Below are 23,463 nucleotides of genomic sequence, written 5' to 3' on the forward strand. Positions count from 1 at the left end.
CCAAGACAATGAATTTTTTTCAGCACTTAGGAGAACACCACTGACCTCAGACTAAGTGAAAGTGCATGATTTGCAATTCTCAAGTAAGATTTGATCTTAGGATAACTTCACATGAAATTTTGAATCTTCTTCCTCTTGCAAGGAAGGGAACCTCAAGCACAAAGAAATGCACTATTACTCTCTTGGTGTCCTGCCTACCCTTGGGAGTTCTTCCAATATAACTATTTGACTTTAAAAATGATATTCCACTCTCTTCTGCTCTAGACATCAGGTTATCACCTTTGTCATGTTTCACTGTCATCTTCATTTGCCAAAAAGTCAATGCAGTCCATGACTTCCCCAGCCAACTGTTCCAACACAACTGCTCCAGCCACATGCATGCAGAGACAAGCCTCTTGTTGCCACTCACAATCACTAGAGGCAAGAGCCAGCACCACTCAATAACCAGTCATCTTCCTGAAGGTCTCTCTCAACTTCCAGCCAGTGAGACTAATTTGTAACCAACTTGTAAACATGACCACACTCCTTTGGTGCCTTTTTTTTTGTGTACATGGTTAGGTGCAGCCCAACATCTGTAGAAATAACACAGCAACACAACAGTACCAACAAGTCTCCTTCTTCACAAGTCTCAGGACCTAATTGCACAGTCACTTCAGTTTAAAATTAGTTTAAGGTATCTTCAACAGACCTCTGTCAACAACTGAACTCTGATCCTTCAGGAGATCTCCACCCTAGCCAAATGAAGCAATTTTTTCAAATGTAAAAGCAACCAAGCATCCAACCTGCAGCAGTTCACCACTTCTGCAAGGTGGGCAGTGTGAACACATAACTAACTTGTTTTGCCAGCCAAGCCCCCTTGGGCAAGAAATTCAGAGCACTTAGAACAGCATGTGGAAACCATGTGCTGCAAAGACTAAGTGGATATCTCATCAGCAAGGCAGTGTCAAATTGCAGCTCTGCAGGGTGGAAGTTCTCAGCCCTCTGTCCACTTCTCTATTTTTGCTTCCACCAGTACAGCTATACCCTCCCCAGGGGGGACTGGTGTCAGGCCTCTACAGAGTATTACAATCACCAAGCATGCAATCAAACCTGCTCTTCCCTCGGGTGTGCAAGCAGCCGTGAACAAAGCAGCTCAAAGTGCCCCTACTCGTTCAAAGTCTGAGCCAAGGAGGTGGCAAGTACCACATCAAGTGTCCTACTTGAAGAAGAAAGCAACATTTTTCTGGAGGCAAAGGGAGTTTGTAGGAAACACCCACCAAGCAACTGACAGATGGGCTCTCCCCATTGTTCACCTGTATCCATAAGAAGGTAATAATGTTTCTTTAGTGACAGGGAATATTACACAATCACTGGGATTGTTTTAAATCAGTAATTAGTGCTGCCCTGTACTTGAGCCTCCCCCTAATCCAAAGATGGCATCTTAGATCTCCAGACTGACAACTCATGCTTTTCTAATTAGCTGGTGGGACTGCCCCGTGCTTATCTCCCTGTACCAAGTGTCTCTGGTGGCACTTGATGCACTCCTTCCACGCCCCATCCAGTAACTTTTAACTGTCCTCAGACAGTGCCAAGGCCACCACTTCAGTCCAACATCGCTGAGAAGGAAAGCACTGCCTAGATGGATGCAGTTTCTTTTCAGGAAGGTCTTCAGAGGAGGGTTTCTTTGTCTTCCCACAGCACCAGCTGCACTAAAGCAGTGTAAAACGCTACTGCTGCAGGCAGTCCATCCTTAGAAGAGCCAGGACTGGCTGAAGGCTTGCTAGGACTCTGCTAAATACTGGCTGGTCTTCAAACTTACCTGGAGTCTGCTAAGGGGCTCATCTTCAAAATGACAGACAGTAACCAACCTGCAGCAGGGCACAACTCCACTGCCATCAGGAAAACTGAAGCAGATTTCTAGAATGAAAACAGCTGAAAGATTTCCAGGGCTTAAGTTAACCATGGCCTTCCAGGCCAGATGCTGGCTGTGAAAGTTGCATTACCTAGCCTGGGTAAAATGAGAGATAAGCTTCAGATAACAGAAATTCTTATGCCTCCACTAAGGGTTTACATTGCTGCCTGGGTAACTGAACACCTCACACAGAGCTACCAATTTCAGCAATGCAACAATCTTCAAAAAAATCTCCTCAGTAATGAAGCTGCAGCAAATCAAGACAACGCACAGGTCACCTCAATGTGACTCCAATACCCTACACTAATGAAACCACTTTGCAGACTGGGAGTAACCCTTCCAGAGTGGGGTAGAAAATGAGATGAGCTTTAACATCTTGTTTTCCTAATACAACCCCTCTCTGAAATTAGTTTGGTTTTAACTTTGTCTGAGACAAGGACAAGTCTAGAATGAGCTTTCAAGGTCTCCTTCCTTTTTAACAGTTCAAGTGCCAAGACACAGCTCAAAATCCTATAATGGCAGGAGCTGCTCTCCATAGACTCCCTCTTGCAGACATCTCAGTTCATGGTTCCAAGGAAATTTACTGCAAGCAACTTCCTAGGTGCCTGTGGGACCAGTGGTAGGGGGACTATCATCATGACACGGGGGACTATCATCATGGCACTTAATTCTGTGAATAGTTCTCAAGTTTTGAGTTTACATGTATGAAAATATCCTCCTTGTCCCTTACTCTAGAGATCTAACCTTACCTCAGAGCCTGCAGCTCTGACACTGTGGGACCCTGGCACACAAACCATCCAGCACTGGCTCTACGACTTCCAGCCTGGCTCTGCAAGGTGATCCAGCCAAGGGTGCACAAGGTTCCCTCCAGGGGGCTGTCTGGCAGCCCAGAAGAATGGAGGTGTCATCAGCCCCCTTTCTACAGCACCTAGGAGAGCAGGACAAAATTTTCCAGTCACATCCTAACCCTCTCCTCCACAATCCAGCACTAATATCGGATCATCTGGAAAAAACGAAGGAAGAATAGACTTTCATCTGTAGCCTTGTGGGCAAAATGCTTAGCAAGGTTTGGAAATAGAACACTAGTGAGAATTAGAGCAGTGACCCATCATCACTTGCAGTTTGCTGGCATGACAAGTGGCTTCACAGAACATCTGAATCTTGAAATTTTTCTTTGCGTTGTGAATTATTATGTCTCTCAGGCTAAGATTACTAATTTATGCAATCCTGAAGATGGAAAGCATCTACTTTGTGTACATCACTTGAAGAAAACAGTAGTATAATATCACCTTCCTATTTTACAGGCAGGTACAGGGTAGGAATTCAGTGCCTTTCCCAGAGTCACTCTAAAGTAAGTCTCCAGTGGCAGTGGTAACTGAGGGTGAGATAACACCTTGGGAAAAGAAAAAACCAATTCATCACATAAGATCCACATAACTGAATTTCAAAGAGAGCAGTGCTTTGATATAAATTTCTTACTCCAGTTGTCCAGGATGTTGCTATTCCTATTGATATATAACTGGCTAGTGACACAGAAGTCAGTTTTTGTGTGGAAGACCAAGCCAGAGCTACCTCGGAAGGAAGTACTTGAGAGACAAGTGCTTATAGTAAAATGACAGGCTGGAACAGGAAAATAATACAGAAGATCAAACCTTGGGTGCAAGCCCTCAAGGGACACTGGCTGTGGGGTGCAACAGCAGCAATTTGCAAGTCAACAGTTTCAGAAAAAGGTTATTTGCTTGGTCTCCTTTCAGGCTTCCCAGCTAATACCCATCTCTCTTCCATGATTCTAAGCACAAGTTTTCTGCATGGCAAAACAGGGGTCTTTGCCTACCCCTGCTCTCCAGGGCTGCCATGGAAACTCCTGGCCAAAGAGAGGAGAACTCAGCAGCAGCAGGATCACAACTATTGACAGGCTGGGGGGTGTAGAAGGCAGCACCCAGCATCAGTTCAGCTCCAGGCAGGGAAGGAGAGTTACCCTCCACACTCAGGCATAAGCAGATCTCACTCAGCCTGGCACTTGCAACTGCACTGAAGTGGATGCCAAAGAAATCCCTCAGCACAGACTGCAGGGGAGTGCAGAAAGCCACCATGACACTTAAAGGTATATAAAACACTGGGTGGAGGAAACAAAGGACATGGAGGAGCAGAAGGAGGTTTTATGACAGTACCATGAATTGGGCTGAGCCCTAGTAACAGTTAAGGAACTTCTGGCCTACGAAACCACCTGCATATAACAAGCAGAGACACACCTGCAGTCCCTCTCTTCTACTCAGCAGCACTTTGAAACACCTGTCAAAATTTGACTTCATTTTGATCAGATCTCTGCCTCAGCAAATTACTGTTGGTTCAATTTGGCTTTCTGAAGTATCTTGGAATCTGAAGTATCTACACGCAAAATGTGGAGAAAGGGCCACAGACTAAGCCTGAAATACTGAAACACTGCATCAGGGACTGGCCTGGTTAGGCTGTTTAGTCTGTTATCCTGCTGGCAGTGGATATAAATTAAAGATTTTTAAATCTTCCCACTCTCAATAAACTAATGATGATGACGCTTCCCTAATAATTAATTTTGTGGCTCCTGCTTGGCATACTTGTTTCTGGATGCAGAATGGACATCTCCTTTCTTGCAGAGCCAAACATGCAGAGATTTGATTAAGGGGCAGGACAGGAAGCCAGATAAACTCAAACACTAACCATGAACTGAGATCAAATCTCTTGGGGAGCACCTGCAACCTCTTCAACAAAACCCATTTACTGCCCTTCTACAACTTGAACAGTTACAACTCCATGCAGTTAATTTGGGTTTTGTGGTGTGGCTTTTTTTCCAGGTGTAAGAGTGCTAATGCTCCCCAAGAGAGGAGAAAGTGAACTCTCCCATGTATGACAGAGCCAGACACCAGTGCAGAATGCCAAGGAACATGTACGTGCTCAGCTCCTCAGTGTGCCACTGTGCAAAGCTCACAAACAGCTCACATCATGCTTTCACACAGCTTTGAGAACTGGTGACAGGTTGGTCCAATGGCCAAGATCCAAACCACTGAATGAGCTCTAAAGAAACACATCATGCAAGCTTCAACACTGTACAGTGTGATGGAAATGGAACAACTGAGCAAAGCACAACATGAAGAGGACACCATCAAACAGCAAGGTAAAGCTAAAGCTGCACATCACTGTCACATCAACCTTCATCAAGGAAGAAAACAAACCCCTTTCCTCACAGTCAGACTGCTCAGAATTTGCTCAAGTCACAGTCTGAATAAATTAATAGACATGGACAGTCTATCTTACTTGCTGGGGTGACAGACCTTTCTATACTTGCCAGCATTTTCTCCACTGCACTGGCAATCACTGCTCCAAGGTGTGCTGGCGCTGTCACAAACCAGGAGAAGCTTCAATTACAAGTGCCAGCCAAGGAGGCACAAACAGCAGCAAGCCCCATCCAGGCACGCCACCAAGATTTCCAGCCCTGGTCTAGGCAAGGCCTGAGATAATGAGACACTCAGTGACACATGAGCCTGATCCAAAGTCATCTGAGGCCAGAAGGGAACTGTAATGGCAGTCCACAAGCTTCAAAGCCACATTACTCCCACAGAAATCCACGTGTATGTTGAAATTGTGAGGTACATGCAGGGAAGGTGACTACTTATCCCTCTGAACATTTCATGTCCAGCCTCCTGAAACATTTTCTGACCTGCTCCTGACACAAAGGCTGTTGGGGGCTCCTCTGTAGAGGACATCTTGCCCCCATCCTCCTCTGTGATGTTGTAAATCACTACAGAAGTGGCCAGACTTGCTGTCAACTCTCATCCTCTTAACACCCACCTGCCCTGACCCAAACTGCCTGATGGATAGAGAAGGATTGATTAATATGGCAGAAACAGAAATTTCATTTCAGTTTGACTTTTGCTGTTTAGAGATATGGTTTTCTTAATACCTAAGCTGTAGCACAGATTCAAGCTCCCTACAGAACTTCAAAGATGCCTGGAGGACCAACTCATTCAATCACAGGCACTCTCTCCTCAGCTGTACTTCTGGGGAACATCACATGAACTAGAGAAACATTTCCACTTCCAAAATCTGCTGCTCTATCACTTTTAACACCACTTGTTATCAGCTAAGTGAAGCAAGGCTGAAGTGTATAACGCCATGGCATTATTCCTCTTGAAACAGAAAGCTTTGAAGCTGCTTGACAAATTCTAAGGACTTCACAGGAATGTTGCAGGCATCAGTATGAAAAAAATCTATTTATGTTGGCAACAATTAAAAAAAAATTAGGCAAATGAGACTATGAAATACAGAGAGAATCACCCCTGGTGACATGTCATTGCTCTGTCCCTCTGGTAACTTCCAGGCGTCAGTCCCACTGACAGGGTTCAACAGAGAAAACAAGCAAAGGCTCGACTTTGCCAAGCCCAGGAATGCAGCACAAAGGCTTGCTCCCCACAGCAAGCTGTGTTGCCACGACAAGGAAGACCCTGAATATGACAGCACTGCAGTTCCACTCTGCACTTGGGTGCAGTCCTTTACTCAAGAGAAAGCTGACTCCTACTGCAAGTTTGCAAACACATCCCTTCTCCAGCTGCAAAACTCTTAAATCTAATTCAGAATCCCACATGGAAGCAAACACTTGCACTTCCAAAACCTTCCAAGAACTATCTAAGCACTACTGATATAAATGATGGATCTGTGTCTCCAGGTGTCAAGCGACAATGATTTATCCTCAAAGGTGCCCAGGGAGCATCAAGAGGAGCAGTAAACAGAGATGCAACAGCCCAAAAGACGCAGAGAAATGGGCTACACTGCTCAGCAGCAAACTGGACTAAGACATTTGTCTCTGATGCTGGCACAAGTGCTGGGCTGGAGACCACAACCCTGCCCTACCTAATAACACTGGCTTGGCACACACTACTTTACTAAACCCTAGTCTCCTTTACTGAACACTGAGTTGTGAACTAAGTCCACATGGGGCAGAGAGATCTATTGGTCAGAACAACCCACACACCTGGGGAGCCTCTGTGCTACTCCACCTCACGCTTCCCAGACAACCCTGAGCCTGTTGTTATCCTAGCTCAGTTTCCCACATCCTTCTCAAGCAGCTGTGCAGGTACTAGGGAAGGAGGGAGCCTTTCCCTTCCTCACCAGTATCTTTAGACATATAACATTAAAAATACCTTAAGCAGAGCCCACACAGGCCTGTAACGTGCACAATTACATATTATTTACTCAGACTTATTATCTCTCTTGAAGCATTTCTGCAGGATTTGTCTAATGACCAACCCAGCTCTTCGCACAAACTCACAGTTCTGACCCAACTTCCATTAAAAACGCTGCCAGAAACGAACGAAGCGGAGCACGGCACGTGCACAAAGGGGCCAAGCACAAGGGCCGAACCCACCCAACCCACACGATGCTCTGGGAGCGCAGCAGCCCCAAGCGTTAGCGAAGCCCCGCGCCGCCGGCAGAGCGGCCGCACCTCTCTCCGTTCGCCGAGCCGTCCGTTCCAGCGGGAGCCCGGCTCTGAGGCGGCCCCGGCACCGCCGCTCCCGCACGGCCGGTGCTCGGCGGCCCCAGGGCGGGGGGCCGAGGGGCGGCCCCGCGCCAGGCCCCGGCAGCCCCCGCAGCCCCGGTCCCACCGGACCGCCCTCCCCTGCCCTTCCCGAGCCGCGCCGCTGCGAGAGCCGGCACCGCGCTGCTCCCGGCCGGTACCGCGGACGGCTCGGCCCCGCCCCGAACCGCGCTCCCCGCGGTCACCCGGCGGCGGCACCGCACACAAAGCCCCCCGGCCGCGCGTCTCCCCGCGGCCCCCCCGCGGTGCGGGCGCGGGCGGTACCTGCGGGGCGGGGGCGGGGGCCGGGCGGACGCGCTCCCTTCTCCCTCTCGCGTCTCCCTCCCTCAGTGCCGGCGGCGGCGGCGCCCGCTCCGCTCCATGGCCGCGCGCGCGCCCCGCTGACCACGGGAAGAATGGGGGACCCAGCGCGCACGCGCCGCCCGCCCCGCCCCGCCCCGCGCGCCGGCGCGGCGCCGCCCTGCGGCCGCTGGTACCGCGGTGAGGTCAGCGCGCGCCGTGCGCATGCGTCGGGACCGTTACCGCGCGCCCGGTCGCCATGGCGACCCCGCCCGCCGGGAGCCGGGAGCGCGGACACGCGTGTGCCTGGGAATGCCACTCGTATTCCTGGGAATGCTACTCGCGTTCCCGGGAATGCCACGGCCCCGTCCCCGCTGGCCGGCCTCCAACCACTGCCGTGCCCCCGGCTGCTGCTCCGACCGGGGACAGGCCGGAACGCTTTGAGAGGAGCCCCGCAGGCTGCGCGCGGAGCGTGAGGGCTCAGCGCTGCCGCGGGTCCGTGAGCGCGCTGCCTTCCCTTGGGAGGAGCCGCAGAAGCACCGGGTGCGGCAGCCCGGACAGACACAGCGGGACACCCGCTCCAACCTCCCTGCTCCGGCAGGGCCAGCCCAGAGCACAGGGCACGGCATTGTGCCAAGGCACCTCTGGAGTGAGGGAAACTCCGCACTGTCTCTGGCCAACAAGCTGTTCCAGTGCGCGGTCACTGCACACTGGAGAAGTTCTTCCTCGTGTTCAGGCGGAGATTCCTGTGCATCAGTTTCTGCCTGTTGCCTCTTCTGTTGCTGGGCACCACCAAGCAGAGCCTGGATCCATCCTCTTGACATCCCCCTTTAGATATTTATACGCATGCATGAGGTCCTCTCTGTCATCTCAAGGCTGAACAGCCTCAATTCTCTCAGCCTTCTGATACCAGAGATGCTCTAGTCTCTTCATGATCTTCGTTGCCCTCCCACTAGACCCACTCCATGTCTGGTTTTTGCAGCCTTAGTTTAAAAGCTGCATTTAAAAACAACCACTTCTTTCTCCTTAATGGAAAAAATTGCAGTACTCCCACTCTATAACTGAGGTGAGAATGGGAAATAAATGCCCTGTGCAGAAGCTCTTTACCAACGTGTATTTGGCCATCTTGTTCCCTGGGCTCATGACTGCTGTTCTCCTGTTGGTTGTGGGGAATGAACCTCCATGTCCCCTCAAACCACTACTGTCCTCCTCCTCTGTGCTGCAGAAAGCAGCTGACCTCCATAACACTGCAGCTCCCGATGAGCACCGAGTCTGAGCCCTCACAACGTGGGAGAGCAGCATGTGGAACAAAGGATCCATTTTCATTCATAACTTCGTGAAATAATAACGCCCTTCTCCTCGGCTCACAGCTCTGCCACAGCAGTGACTTTTGGCAAGCTCCCTCCAATAATCCAAGATTTTCCAGCTTTTTTGCCATCAGGTTGCAGAGCAATACCTACCTGCTGCTTTGGGTGAAGCCATTGGCACAGGCTGAGTGTAGTCTGGAACAGGCTGCACAGATGTAAAGAGAAAGCTGGGGATATTAGTGCTTAAAAGGATGCCAGGTCTGAGTAAACTGAAAGCAGGTGATTACAAACCAGCTTTAGAAATTACCATGGTTCTCACCCCCGGGCAGTAGCTAATCTCCTGAGAGCCCTAACTGGCTAAGCCCTACCCACAGCAGAGACAGCTCTGCTTCAGCACAGCCCGTGTGCCGGGTGTTTCCCCACCCCGGCTGGGCAGCTCTGCAAACAGGACTCCTGCAGAGTCTTGCCCTTCTCCTGCTGTTGGGACTCCTGTTTTGCAGTCTCCCAACAGCAGCTGAGGCCAGAGATCATGGGTACATTAACAAAGGACCAATCATTCCTCTTCATCTGGATCTGCTAGAACTACAGGTAAAGTTCTCTCAGAGAGTCTAAATAGATCCTGCTCTGTTCCCAAAATACCTTCACAAAATACCTTGCTCATTTTGAGCGAGAAAATGAGATAAAAATGGAATAATAGTAAGTTAGGTGAACTACAATAAGCAATATTTTGTTTAGTTTTAGTAAGAAATCAATAACTTCATATCACACATTTATTATTGCATGTCACACATTTGCTGAGAATTTTTTCTCTTCAGTATTACAATGAAGAAGCATTTACTTTGGAAATCTCCCAAAACTGTCTTCTGATATAATTGTATATTTACCCTTTTTTCACAGATTCTTTCTTCTGGTGATTCTACATTCACTGTTTGGCAGGCTAAAGCTTTGTAAAGAAATGCTGAGAAATGCAGCTGACATAAGTTAAAGTATTTTTTTCTCCCCTCCTAGGTAAAATTTGCACAGAAAATATAACTTTTATTCTCTCTTTTGTTGCAAGACTTCAGGGGACAACAATGGCATAAAACCTAGAAGCTTCCTTGTGCAACTGACAGATTGTGGACATGGGCTTTATGCATTTTCTTCACATTTTTATTTTAAAGCAGGTAAAGTCTGCACAGAAATAAATTTGTCACATAATCAGCTCAAATATTTGGATTTTTTTTCCTGTTGCTACATGACTGTTTCCTTGCTCCCTTCAGAGACTTTTAGAACAGCTTATGCCTATATTCAAGACATTGTTCCATGAGCAGCAGCACTAATGATGCCTGGTTCCTCACAGGTCGGTGTTCTTTGTCCCTCTAATCCACCCTGCTCTCTCAGCAGCCCTACCTTCCTTTGTGTGTCCTGTGCCACTCCCCTCCAAGGGGACACGGTGGCACAGTGGGGTGAGTCCAGGGCTGTATCCCTGTGCAGATGGAAGGGCAGCCCTCCATCACAAGGGATCAACCATGCCTGAGCTCCCTCCTGCCTTCCCCTGAGGCTGGCAATGATTATTTCTCTCTTCTATTCTCATGAAACTTGAGATTGTTTCCTCCCCCCTAGACACTGAGAAGGGAAAAGGAGGGGGTTAGCCTGACAGCTGAATAGAAGCAGACAGACAGACTGGTCACATAAGCCTTGTTTTCATTAGGAAAAGAAGTCAAAAATACATTGTAACCTGCAGGTTTTCTTCCAACTTTTTAAAAGTAGGAGGTGAAAGCATTCTTCTGATTCTTGGCCTTTAGGTTTCTTACCATTATTCTCAGTATTCTTTAATTCTGCTCTCGATTCCATGGCACAATCCATCAGCTTTCCCAGGGCCATCACTCTGCATTAGTTCTGGCACACCTGTGACAAGCTGCGCATCATCGCCTGCGACAGTTCCCAATGGAAACACCATGAAGGCATTGCAGGATACCCCAAGGGCAACCAGATCCAAGCTTCTGCATGGAATCCAGTCTGCAGGGATACCTCAGCCTCTCCAAAGTTATGGTTAGGTAACAACTGTGCTATTGCTAAGGAGCCCTTGGGGATTCATCCTGGGGTGCAGAGAGGACTCTCTAAATGAAGGAAATTGAAGAAACCACTGGAGGAGCTGCTGCTATCACATGAGACTGCTTGACCAGGCCTTCACTACCAGTGGCTCAGCAGCAGACATTTGGCAGTTCCCCTATCCATAACATACCTTAAAAAGGTACTTTTTACTATGCTCTCATTTCTGAAAGATCTCCATTTACCTACCTGTCTCCAAAACAAAGAGGCTAGTGCAGCAGAAAAGTCTCCTGAGAGGATACTGCTCCCAGTGAAGCTGCAGGCATCTCCCTAATCAGTCCACTGCAAAGTACACTGTTCCCTGCTGGCTGAGAAAGGTCTGGTTGGACACAAGGTGCTGTGTGCTTATACACATGCAAAACAAAGCACAGCCCATCTGCAAGGTGAAAAAAGAGATGAACTTATGGACATCTGCAGCAAGGGCACAAAAAGCTTTAAGTAAGGGCAAAACAAAGTCAGAAAGTTTTTTAAAGTAAAGAAATGTAAGGATATTCTAGCTTTCAATTACAAACACTGCTCTTTCAAATAAAAACACATCAATAAAACTAGTGGGAAGCAGATGGATGGACTATTTCAGCAGAAACACTGACTATACCTGAATGACCTGCTCTTCCCCTTTCCTTCAGGGCCTTTTTGCACAACATCTGCTCAGGAACCTGAGAGCCTGGTGCTTCAGGGTGAAATGTTTTTATTTATGAATGACAATATGATGATGTAGCTGCCCATAACAGCAGAGGACAACAGTGTGAAAGCCTGGCTGTCCCTGGGTTGTTTTCCTATGCAGACTCAGCCACATTTCCTTTATGTGCTGTCCCAACTTGACTGCTTGCATGGCTAAGGGGGGGAACAGCTTCGCTTGACTCGATGTAGCAATGGACCTCTCCCTTTGCCATCTCCTGGCACTTACATCTCCTGCACGGCCTTGTGCCATGCTGAGGAGAAGGCTGGACTGCTGTTGGCCCAAATACCATGGGCCAACACGAAGTGAAGTCCAAGTACCCAACTTCTGAGTGCTGCTGATCCTACTCTGGCACAGGTCCCCGTGTGACTCACCTCTTCTACCCCTCACTGACCTGGGAAACAGGGAATAAACTCCTCATCAATGCTGCATGAGAACAACACTTGAGACAGGGAAAGCACAAGTACTTCAGATCAATGTGAAATTTAGTAATTCCTCGTTCTTCCCTTTGCACATGGCAGTTGTCACAGCCCCAGATTTGAGCACTTTCAGCTCACACAATGTGCTCCCACACCGCTATCTTTAATTGGCACTTTCCTGCCAAGCCTCAGCATTTTGCATCGGACTTTTTCCACGTGAGAGCTGCCACGAACAAAGCATCCCACTGACCCACTTAACTCCCACGTGAAGGCACATGAAGCTTCGCTTCAGTCACCAAACAGAAAAGAAAACACAAGAGCAGAAGGTTTTGATTAAAGGGAAATGAGCAAATGGCTTCAAGGCCCATGGAGTGCACACTGGCTTGTCTACGCGTGCTCACTCCTTGCAGACATTTGGCCACCCAAGGAGAAACATCCTGTACAAAGCAGGTAGTCCTCAGGCAGTGTGAATTGGGTTGGATTCGAGATTTCCCGTTGGCAGGAATGTCCTGTGAGCCATGCGACATCCCCACAGGCTTCTTCCCCTGACCTGGAGTGACTGCCTCCAGGAAGGCAGGGAATGGTTCATTCTCCCTGACCAAACATCAAGGAAGGTACCAATTAGTGTTAATTGTGGTGTTGTATTGTGACCAGAGCCTGAGCTGAAACCCCCCAAAAATGAACACAGGCTACTGGCAACAGTTTTCCATGCTTTCTGAGCTGTGCTAGATTTAATGCAGTAGCCTGGAAGATCAGCTCTGGCCTTACCAAGGCATGGGCACCAGGTCTTGTATTTGCATCAGGGACTGTATTTTTCCTGGCTGCCCTCAGGCCTCTGGGAAGAGACATTTACAGGTCAAACTTACAAGAGTCCTATTTTGTCTTGCACTTAAATTTACATTAAACAACATTTCATCCCCATTTCCGCCTCCCTCATTGTTTCCTGGTTACGCTGTTTCAAATGGATTTACCTCTTCCTGTGCTTGTTCTCTACAGTCATCTGCTGATGCTATTTTATCTTTTTTCCACCATCCAAACACAATCATGCTCATATCTCCTTTTTTTTTATACTGGCACATTGCACATGCACATACCTTACCAGCATGGGTTCTTTCAATATTTGAAAAACATTTCCTTTTATCCTCATTCAAATATTAAGCCAACTGGAAAGTGACACATCAAGGTTAGGAATGCAGTCTGCTCCTGACAAGGAAAAAATGCTGAGCTCTGCAATAGAGGCTAAGTGGATTAAGATCCTTTTTAAAGATTAGATCACCCTTCACCCTAAATGCAGATTTCTACTGAAATTAATGGAAGCTCTTACAGAATGCAATGGGAAGGCTGACATTGAATGGCAACACAGCAAACATACACTGGCAGACCACCCAATCCCAAGTGTCCAAATCACTAAGTCCAAATGAGTCTTAACAACCAACTGGTTGATTTTGTACTATATATTAACAGGCAGGATTTAATCTTGTAAAATTATGAGCTGATGGGGGAAAAAAGATGAGGTAGTAGTTCTCAGGATAAAAACTTAGGCTGTGACTCATCTGATGAAGCTGCACTGACATAACACCAACAGACACATTTGCTGTAGGAGAATCCATACTACCTCTGGAGCTAGTCCTTTGCACTTGCATAGCTCCTGCCAGACCAGCCACAAAGCTCCAGCAGTTCCAACCTAGAATTTGTTTTTACGGATACAGTTCAATAAAATGCACTTTTAGCACTGCCCTGTTAATAAACCACATACAGCATGTCTTTGTGTGGGATAGCTGAAGGAAAACTTTATAGATTTGTCTTACATTCCCTCTGCCATCACCTCTGGGCAGATGAACCTAACCCCTTTCTAACAGGCAGACCTGCAAATGCAGCCCAGCACCTGAAAATCACACCAGAGCCCTTCCAGCTCTCACATCAACAGAAATAAAAATAGTGCAGGTGACAAAGCAGCTTTGCTGCTGCTGCACAGCTGGCACAGACCCTGCTCACTCCCCACTGCATGGCTGCCTTGTGTGAGAAACAGTAACTGAGCAAACAGCAGAGGCAAGTCCTGCCTTCACCCTCAAAATGCTGCAATGCTCTCAGCCTCATGAAGCCACGCTGACAGAAGTAACTCTACTTCCCTGCTTGTTTAAAAAAAAAAAAAAAGCAATACACAAGCAAACTGGGAGCTTTTGCAAGCCCTTGTGGGAAACTGGCAGCAATGCCTCACTACAGAGCAAGCAGCCCAATTTCCACATCTGTACCTGCTTACCAAGGCTCCTCTCAACCAGTACTGGAAAAACACACAGAAAAGAACAGGGCTTTCCAAAATCACTATCACAAAAATGAGATTTGTTTCTTTCCTTCCTGTTCTTTAAAACAACAAGTTTCAAATCCAGGGCAAGCCCATCTCCATGTGAAGGATCAAATGGACAGACAGGGAAAGGAAGCAACACCAGTGCCTGTGGCTCACTGCAGGCCCCATCTCGCTGTCTCAAAGTCCCGCAGAGTTAGTCCTCATAGTTCTGCCTCTCTTCAACAACATGTTTGAGGACTATCATAACCCAGCATTTTCTTCCCTGATCAGAGGCAAACCTCGTGTAGGAGCTTCTTTGAAGCTTTTCCTTTCCCGGCACAGGAGAACCACATGGTTACTGGCCACAAACACACAGGTGTGTAACTACTCCAAGCCTCCCAGGACAGCCAAGATCTCTGTTCCTGCCATATGTTGAATTAATGCTGGGTGTCAGAAGTGATGAGAGGCCTTGCTGCACCCTGCATGGAAGAAAGCGTTTCACTTCAGGAATTCTCACTCACACATTAACCATTTCCTCAGCTTGCTCTGACAGCTGCTGCCCTTGGGCAGGGAGGGATGTGCCTGCATTAGCAGTGCCAGCAGCAGCCTGACACACAGAATGGCCTCCCCACCATTCCAGCAGCACCCTGGGCTGGTCCCCAGCACATCTCTGGCTAAGAAGTGCAGATTATTGCTGCCTAGAGTTAGACATTTCAAGAATCTGGGAGTTAGATGGAAAAGTCAGGAGAAAAGGACATGTTTGAACAGCATCTTGGACAATGAAGTAGTCTGGTCCAAGAGGATTTGCAGATATTCCTGGAAAACATATAATGGAGATCACATTCCCTGTACTCCTGTTACCTGCCTGCCCAGCTTTCAGCTGCAGCACCCTGCCCAGGGCAGGGATGTGCACAGCACCTCACACAGCACAGCCCACCCCAGCTGGCTGCATCACACTGCAAAGTGAGAGCCAAACTCCTCAGCACTCAACACAGGAATTTGCTGGAGCTCCCCTCTGCCTCACTGGTTAGTTGGAGAGGAGAGCATGTCACCCCTCAGAGCCATGCCTAAATCCTCCCTTGCACCATGAGCCATTTGCAGACAGGTTTTAACCTCCTGCTCCCCAGGGCTGCAGCCATTTCCAAAGCCAGGTATGCAAGCAAACAGGCTTGGTACTGGCAAGAGCAAGTGTCACTTGCCCAGCCTGCTCTCCTCCTTCACCTGGCTCATGAGCAAGTACCAGCACTTGGACTGTGATGGCAGCACACACCTTATCCAGCCTGGGCATCCCACAGCACATCTGACAGGCACAATAAGCAGCAGGAAAACATAAAACTGCATCTTTAATTTTGAGCAGCCTAACCTTGCCACATTCACCAGTATCTTCGTCTTGAGAGGTGAGCATTGCCTGCATCATTCCTTCCTTCCCTCTGTCTTGCAGCCAATTCTGCTTTTCTCCCTCACCCTCCCTACCCCCCATTCTTCTTTTACTTCCAGTATTTCTTGTGCCAGGAAATTGTGAACACTCTTAAACCCTGTTCCCTCCTCCAAAACAGAGAAATTGTAATAAATGAGTGTAAATTAGCAGCTTGGCTAGCACCTAAGTTTCTCAAAAGAGTAATACATACATGAGTGTTCAGCAAAACAGCTCCACAAAGTCACTCATAACTGAAAGGCAGAGCACTTGCAAGTCATGCCTTGAAACCACAGCCCAAACACTCCCAGCATCCCTGTAAAAACAACTTGGAGCCTATCCTAAAACCAGTGGCCAGGAGGTTTGTGTTTGTCCAAGATGAACAAACAAATTACTGGAGAAATGAGAAATAAAAATCAGTGCAGGGACTGGGGCATAACTCATGACACAGCACATCTGTCCACTTGCTACGGAAACTATGTTTGGCAAGTATCAGGTGTCTGAATTTCTGCTTACGTACATCTCCCTGGACAGCAGTGTATTAATAACACAGGCAGCCTAAAAACAGAAGCTATCACCAAGAAAAGCTGCCTTCTGCCGAGAGCTCTTTGCTGTAGCCCGGGTATTGTGTTTTCCTCAAACAACACAGAATTTTGCTTCCTTGCTGTTCAGAGTTGCCATCTAAGCTGATCTCAATTGAAGGAAGATGAACAAACAAAAGGAAGGGAAAGGAAAATTACAGCAGGAAGCAACCCTTATTGTGAGCAGTTTTCTTGAACGTCTTCCCATCAAGGCTCACACCACTGTGTGACTCTGGAGAGCCAGCAGCAGCCAGGGGTTTAGCTTAAAGGCACAAACATTTCCAAGAGACCTCCAGAAGCCAAAATCTCTCATGCAGGGGACACGCAGGAGCTCATGCAGCCAGACAGGACAGCCCTGGCACTGCAAGCAGCATGGGAAGCTGAGTCAAACATGGAAGAAAGCAGCAAGTGAACACAGGCAGGGGCAGAACACTGGGCACAGAGAGGAGCACAGCAACAGAAGCAGAGTGGGAAGAAACCAACTCCACGTTCAAAATGCAGGCCAAGGCATTGGAATGGGAAGCACAGGAATGGAGATGCTCAGGCTTTAGGGAATGTGGAACTGCACCAGAGAAGTTACTCTGGATAAACTAAGTTTTCTAAAGAGCAGCTTTAACTCGGCAGCCTAGGAAGAAGCACTTGTGGCAGCAACACAGAAATGGGCATTTTTGGTTAAGATCAGTATCAGGTTTCTCATGTATCCTCAAGCCGTGTTAGAGACGAGTCACACCAGTGCAGGCACTCACTGGCAGGAGAGGCTTTCCTCACAAACGCGCGTTGTTTCCCAGGAAGCCTCGTGCTGCGGCAGGGCCACACAGCAGCGCCGTGCTGCCCCCCGGTGTCAGCAGATTCAGCTCCCAGCAGGAGGAACGCAGCCACATTTCTAGCTCATCCCGACTCAACAGCCATCTTTATGTGCCCGACACAAAGTCGGGAACAGGGATTTCAAAAGAAAACCGTCTATTCTGGGCAGATGCATTTTGCTTCTTTTCTGCTGCTCTCTGCTGTATGATGTCAAGGTAGAAGTTTTTCACAGGTGCACATCAGATACAGATAAGCAATTTCTGCTAACCACTGTGGTGGTCATGTATCTGAAACCTCAACTCAGTGCCTATTTCTCACACGTTTGGGGTACAAGCATTGCCTGTTTCCCATCAAACAAGGCACAGGGAAGGAAGCCTGAAGATGTTCACAGCAACACTTCCATTGAAAGGCAAGGACTGTCTGTGAGCACTGGGCTGGTGAAGAGATTCCCCTGGCCTGCCCAAGGTGACAAGCATTTAATACAAAGATGCAGTCATCTAAGTGGCTTCCTCAAGAAAGGAGAATGATCTAATCTGAGTCATCTAGACAATGTCATTATGATCTCAGGATTATTCCAGTGATCAGGCCAGATAGATCAGAATCAGCAAGGCCAATGGTTTAAATTAATCTTTCTCTGCCAGGACTTCAATTAAAGTAGCCAAGAAATTAGTGCCAGACACCTACCTAGCTGGTTATTATCACCTGGGCTTTCCTCTAAAATCACCTGCTAAGCCTGACCAGAAGCCAACAGCATTAGAGTGTTTAAGACAACAAAAGATGAAGGCTAAATATGTGCACAGAACCCAATCTGGGATTTCTACACATCTCAGACTTGCATTAAAATCCAAATTCTAACTGCACAAACTGCCTGTTCAAGCAGGACTAGATATCTGCTATCTGCAATGACAAGCTAGTTGGAACAAGAATGAATCTTAATGCATTACAAAAAGCTACACTCAATTCTCTGAACTCATACGACTGCTGACAAAAACATGCCTCTGCACTCCTGGTTATTACGATATTTCAACGTGCTTATCACCTCCTGAAGCAGAAGACACTGTAGGTTTCATGCAAGCAGTGAAACTAAAATGCAGTGACAAAGGACAACAGAACTGCCAGTAGAACTCAGACTGCTCTGATTACTGGTGCATCTTCTCGAGAGCCTCCATCGGTGCAAATATATGAGAACTTTCACAAAACACAGACATTCAGTTAAACAGAAGAACCATTACCAAGAGCAAAGAAAGTTGAAAAATGGTAATTTCTTTAATAACCTGTAATTAATTATAAATTTAAGACACAGTTGCTTGCATTAGCAAACTCTAAATGGACAGCCTCACATTTTCTTTCCAAACAGTGAGCACTAGACAAGAGTTATAAAATTAACTGAAGATTCTGGACTACTGTTGCTGTGTCACAGCACGGGCACTTGTGAGCACAAAGTCAAGGATATCTTCATATGTCCCTTGATGGCTAAACCACAGGGACAGGATTTGTGAACAGAGTCCTTCCCTAAGAAAGCCTGAAACAGTCTAGGCAGGATGAACCAAGCCAGGGCAGGAGACTCAGTAGAAGCTCCACCTCGAAAGTTTTTAAAGTTGAGAAAAATATGGCTACAGACATAAAAATTTTAAGTCTGTTTCTGTTTCTTCAGGTTTGGCCTTTGCCTTGGCTGCTTCTTTGGTCTCTGCACAGCGTTCTTACCGCTGGCAGAGGGAAGCCTGAGAGTTACTTCATCGTCCTCTGTGTCATCATCCATCCGAGCAGCTTTCCGGCGCTCGAGCACTGCTGGAGTACACACTGGAGTAGGATCCTGAAGAGATCAGAAAAAATGGATTCACAGCAAAGCCATCTGCCAGAAAAAGCTGTCCCTGCCCCTGTGGTACCACAAGACACCTCAGTCCAGCTCTCCTTCAGAAAATTGTTTACATTTTATAACTAGCTACTTTGGTAGACATTATTTCTTTGGACAGAAGCGTCACCTTCAAAGAAGTGTATGTGAAAGGCAAATGGAAATTAATTCACATTTTTTAACGTGTTGTTATGCACATTTGCTTTCTAAACTTTGTATTTCCTGACTCAAAGCATCACTAAAGTCAAGTGGAACATAATCAGGGCAACGAGGCAGGGGTTGAGGGAGTATATTTGAGACTGGCATACAGAAATGCCACATTCAACTTAACAACAGAGCTGAAACACCCCAACTTTATTACATCAGTTATCCCTCAGAACTCAGTTGACAGAATGTATTAGTTATCCTGTCTTCCTCACAACCAGCCATGCCCCAATTATCACAAGTAAACCCAGTAATAATAAAAATCCCCAAACACTCACTCCCCCAACTCACAACAATGATGAAACAGAACAGAAATGTTAACGTCTTACAGACTTTTTAGACTGCCAATATCCCAAATCTCAGTCCTGATGACCTGAACTTCCCTTTCATCCTACTGCTACTTTTACCTGGCATTTGTTTCCAAAACACCAAATACTGTGCCTGGAGAGCACAGGGTAGGAGGGACAGTACAGACGGAAATTGGGACAGACAGCACTAGACTGTATCAACAATTCAACTCCCTGTTTATCAAAACAGGCAGGCATTGAAACATGGTCCAACAGAAGGACTCCACCAAGGAGATCATGTCATCCCAGGGTAAAGCACAGGTGCAGGGGGTGTACAGGTGCCCCAGCACCCTGCAGTACCACAGCCTCAAGGGAGTGCTGAACAGCAGAGGCTGACAGCACTGAGGGACAGGCACTGCTGGTTACAGCGTGCTGAGCAGAAGCCTTTGCTGCTCCATACTCTCACAGGAGAAGGAACCATGAGGATTCTGTCACGCTCCTCAGTTCAAGAGTGTAAACACATCTCAAAGGAGCTACTTCTGGCACAAACATCTCTCAGGCAAACAACGTTATGGGTTTTTGTGTGTTGAAATCAGTATTAAGGTGCTAGCAGAAGACTTCAAACATCTGCCCCAATGTGAATGGTGGTACTGGTCAGCAGCAGGAGTGGTCTGTCTTACCTGGCTGCTCAAAGAAACGTTCAGTTTTGATTTCTTGGATGTTTTAACTTTCTTTCTCTTTTTGGAAAGCGCCTGTGCAGCCTAGGAAGAAAGACAGATCAGGTGGATCACTACACATTTGTGTGAAGACGCAGTCACTTAACAGTTCATAGATTTGTTTCATAACGACAAAGTCTTTGTTACAGCAAATAGATTTAAAATAATAAACTGACTGACACAGAGGTGACCTGGTTTGAACAAAACCACCAAAAGCAACACAAGAAAATGTGCTACTCTGCATTTTTAGAACATTCCATGTTAAACAGCATTAACTGCTCACAACTCAAGTACTTGACGGAAGCACTCCGCAGAGGAGGAACATACAAGGGCTGTGGATGGAAGTTCTGGCCTTGGGACCTTCCTTCAAGCCCCCACTCTGCTAAAGCCCCTCTGCTCTTTGGTGATCTGTGCTCCAGTATTAAACCACAGAATATCCAACTGCTTGTACCAACAGAACAAAAGGAACATCTGCCCTTTGCTGTTACCTATTACTTCTCTACAAGTAAACACGCAGGCACATGGAGTGCAGCCCAGCAACAGCAACAGCACTGAATTCCTGGTGCTTCCATACAGTTCCTAACACAAGTGAGCCTCCCTGGGGCTCCGTCTCTTTTGCCAGTTCCACATAAAACACATAATTTCCATGCATTCAGCACAACTCTAGAAACACATCTTGCTTAACAACCTCACTGAAGCAATGCCAAACTTACAAATCCTGGGAAGTCATAGTCCAGCCCCTTCTCAGCCAGCTTCTTCCGTAAGAGCCTCTCCTTCCGCAGCAGGCGCTGGGTCATCCTGGCCTTCTCCAGCAGGGAGCGCACGCGGTTGTAGCGCCGCACGGCCGGCTGGGAGGGCTGCCGAAAGATCCTGTCACAGCCTTTGAACAGGCTCTCATGGACCTTCTCGGGAGGCACAAACTGACCTGCACCAAGCACAGCACATGGGTTACAGCAGGGCTCCCCTTCCTGCCAAGGGCACTCACACAGCACAGCCCACGGCCACAACGCCGCGCTACTCAGCGAGTCAGGAACAAAGAAACAGTCACTGCACCCTCAGCCAGCCAGAGAAATGGGTGGGTGTGTAGGGGGATAGAATATAAGAAAATATAGTGTAAGATAATCTCACCCCTAAGGAGTTGCAGCTGGGCCAATTATTAAAGATTAGGAACAGGCCTGACTTTAACAGGCCACAGCTGTCACCAATGAGAAGAAGATGCTATAGAAGAGTGAGGTGGCTGGGTGAGAAGGGAACTGGAGTCAGTTGGCTGCTTTGGGAAGAAGAAAGAGTCAGTGCTCTGAGGATCTGCCCATGAGAAACACCAGGAAGGTATGAAACTTTTATGATAAGGAGACAACAGTATGGAACTCTTGTGATAAGATAACAATGTGGGTGGATGGATGGATGGATAAAATGCTTTAACAGTTTCATCCAAAAACAGCCGACAGTTGACGTGTTTTACAACATGTCAACTCATAATCCTTTACAAAGAAAGTTTTACTGTTACCATGACTGAGAAACTCAGATTTCAACAATCTTTTACTCAAAGCCTCCTTTTGTCCAACCTTACAGACAACAACTGAAGCAGTTACAAATGCCAAGGAGGTTCCATGTGAAAGGAACTATCTCTACAGCAACCCCAACTTTGTCCTGAGATTTCATGTTACACAGTCACTAGGAGCAACATCAGCCCAGAGGAAAAACCAGCACTAGTGACCAAAAGCCTGCTGAGCATGTTCTTTGCATGTGATGAAAATCTTTACACATGATGAAAAGGTCAGCCCCATAGAAAATACTTCTGGGACAAAACTTCATTAAAAAAACCCTAAGAGTCTATACTTGGTTGAAAATGATAACTGAAATAACCACAAGTTTCCTTTGCATGCTAGAGGACATACACTGCACCTTATACTTACACTTCAGCAGTCTCTCAGAGAACAGGTAGTTATTCATTGTGTCTGCAACAATCTTGGCCACATCATCAGACTCAAACTCCATAAATGCATAGCCTTTGCTGGCTCCAGTCTGTGAGTGAAAAGTGAGAAACATCAAACAGTGCTTTGGTACCTGAAGGGCTCTATTAAAATTATTTTATTCTCTAAAGTCATAGCCCATTCTCAGCAAATGATAACCAATTTCACAAAGGTCACTAAAATTGTGAAAAACACAATTTAGACCTAAAAGACAAATTTAGTGCTAAATTGGCATGACGTTATTTGTAAAATACATATTTGCACACAAAAGAAACTGCTCACAGGTATCTACTTGCTAAAAAACCCAGAGCTGCCCTGCATTGCTGCTGTTCCACTGTTCCATGCTTATACAGTAATCTTAAAATGTAACAGCAAACCCAGAACTGAGAAAAAAATAGATTTATCAAACACAACAAGTTAAAACAGAATTGTGGCACTTCAGTTGTACCTTGAACTGGTGCATTCTGGTATTTCCAACTGGAGTGAATTTACTCACGGAAAAAAGGACCACAAGAGCCGTGCCCCAGCCGCCGCCTCGCAGTCGGGGACAGCCCCGGGCCCTGCCGCTCCCACGAGGGGCTCCCGAGGGCCCCAGGGCGCAGCGGCCTCTGCGCGTTCCGAGGGCCATCGCTGGGCACGGGGGGAGCTCCAGCGGTCACGGAGACTGCCCGGCCCGGCCTCAGGCGCTCAGCCACATCACGGCACCGCACGGGCCGCTACTCACCTTCTTACTCCGGGAGAGCCGCAGCCGCGTCACCGTGCCGAACTGCCCGAAGTACTCGCGGAGCTGCGGCTCGCAGAGGCCCCGCGGGAGATGCCCCACGAACACCACGCCGGGCGTCAGCTCCTCCTGCGAGCACAGAGACCGCGTAAGCCCGGGCCGGGACTCGCCAGGCCCGGGCCCCCGCCCCGCCGGGCCGCCCCGCTCACCTTGGCCGTCCGCTTGGTGCGGGCCCGCTGCACTTTCTGCTGGAACTGGCGCTGCAGCCGCGGCTCCAACGCCAGGAGCGGCGCCGCCTTCACGGCCGTGGCAGACGCGGGCGCCTCCGCCGCCATGCTGCCTCCGCGCGGCCGCCGGAAGTGCGTCACTGCCCTCGCGCCGGCGCCGCGCGG

The 23,463-nt window shown here is 47.8% G+C and overlaps 2 protein-coding genes across 2 annotated transcripts in view; both read right to left on the reverse strand.

Moving 5' to 3' along the window:
* Positions 1-7,883, reverse strand: part of CLASP1 (cytoplasmic linker associated protein 1) — a 170,847-nt gene extending 162,964 nt beyond the window's left edge. The window contains exon 1 of the mRNA XM_077181637.1: positions 7,725-7,883. The gene's annotated coding sequence lies outside the window, so the exon portion shown is untranslated. The remainder of the gene's footprint in view (positions 1-7,724) is intronic.
* A 10,677-nt stretch (positions 7,884-18,560) lies between these two features.
* NIFK (nucleolar protein interacting with the FHA domain of MKI67) lies at positions 18,561-23,444 on the reverse strand. Its single transcript, XM_054636197.2, is given in 7 exon segments — positions 18,561-18,984; positions 18,987-19,131; positions 20,342-20,422; positions 21,091-21,302; positions 22,294-22,402; positions 23,075-23,200; positions 23,281-23,444. Coding segments are annotated over 7 exon segments (852 nt in total). The 5' UTR covers positions 23,407-23,444; the 3' UTR covers positions 18,561-18,931.
* Between the last annotated feature and the right edge of the window lie 19 nt (positions 23,445-23,463).

The sequence above is a fragment of the Agelaius phoeniceus genome, chromosome 7 (genome assembly GCF_051311805.1).
Source record: "Agelaius phoeniceus isolate bAgePho1 chromosome 7, bAgePho1.hap1, whole genome shotgun sequence".
Lineage (NCBI taxonomy): Eukaryota > Metazoa > Chordata > Aves > Passeriformes > Icteridae > Agelaius > Agelaius phoeniceus.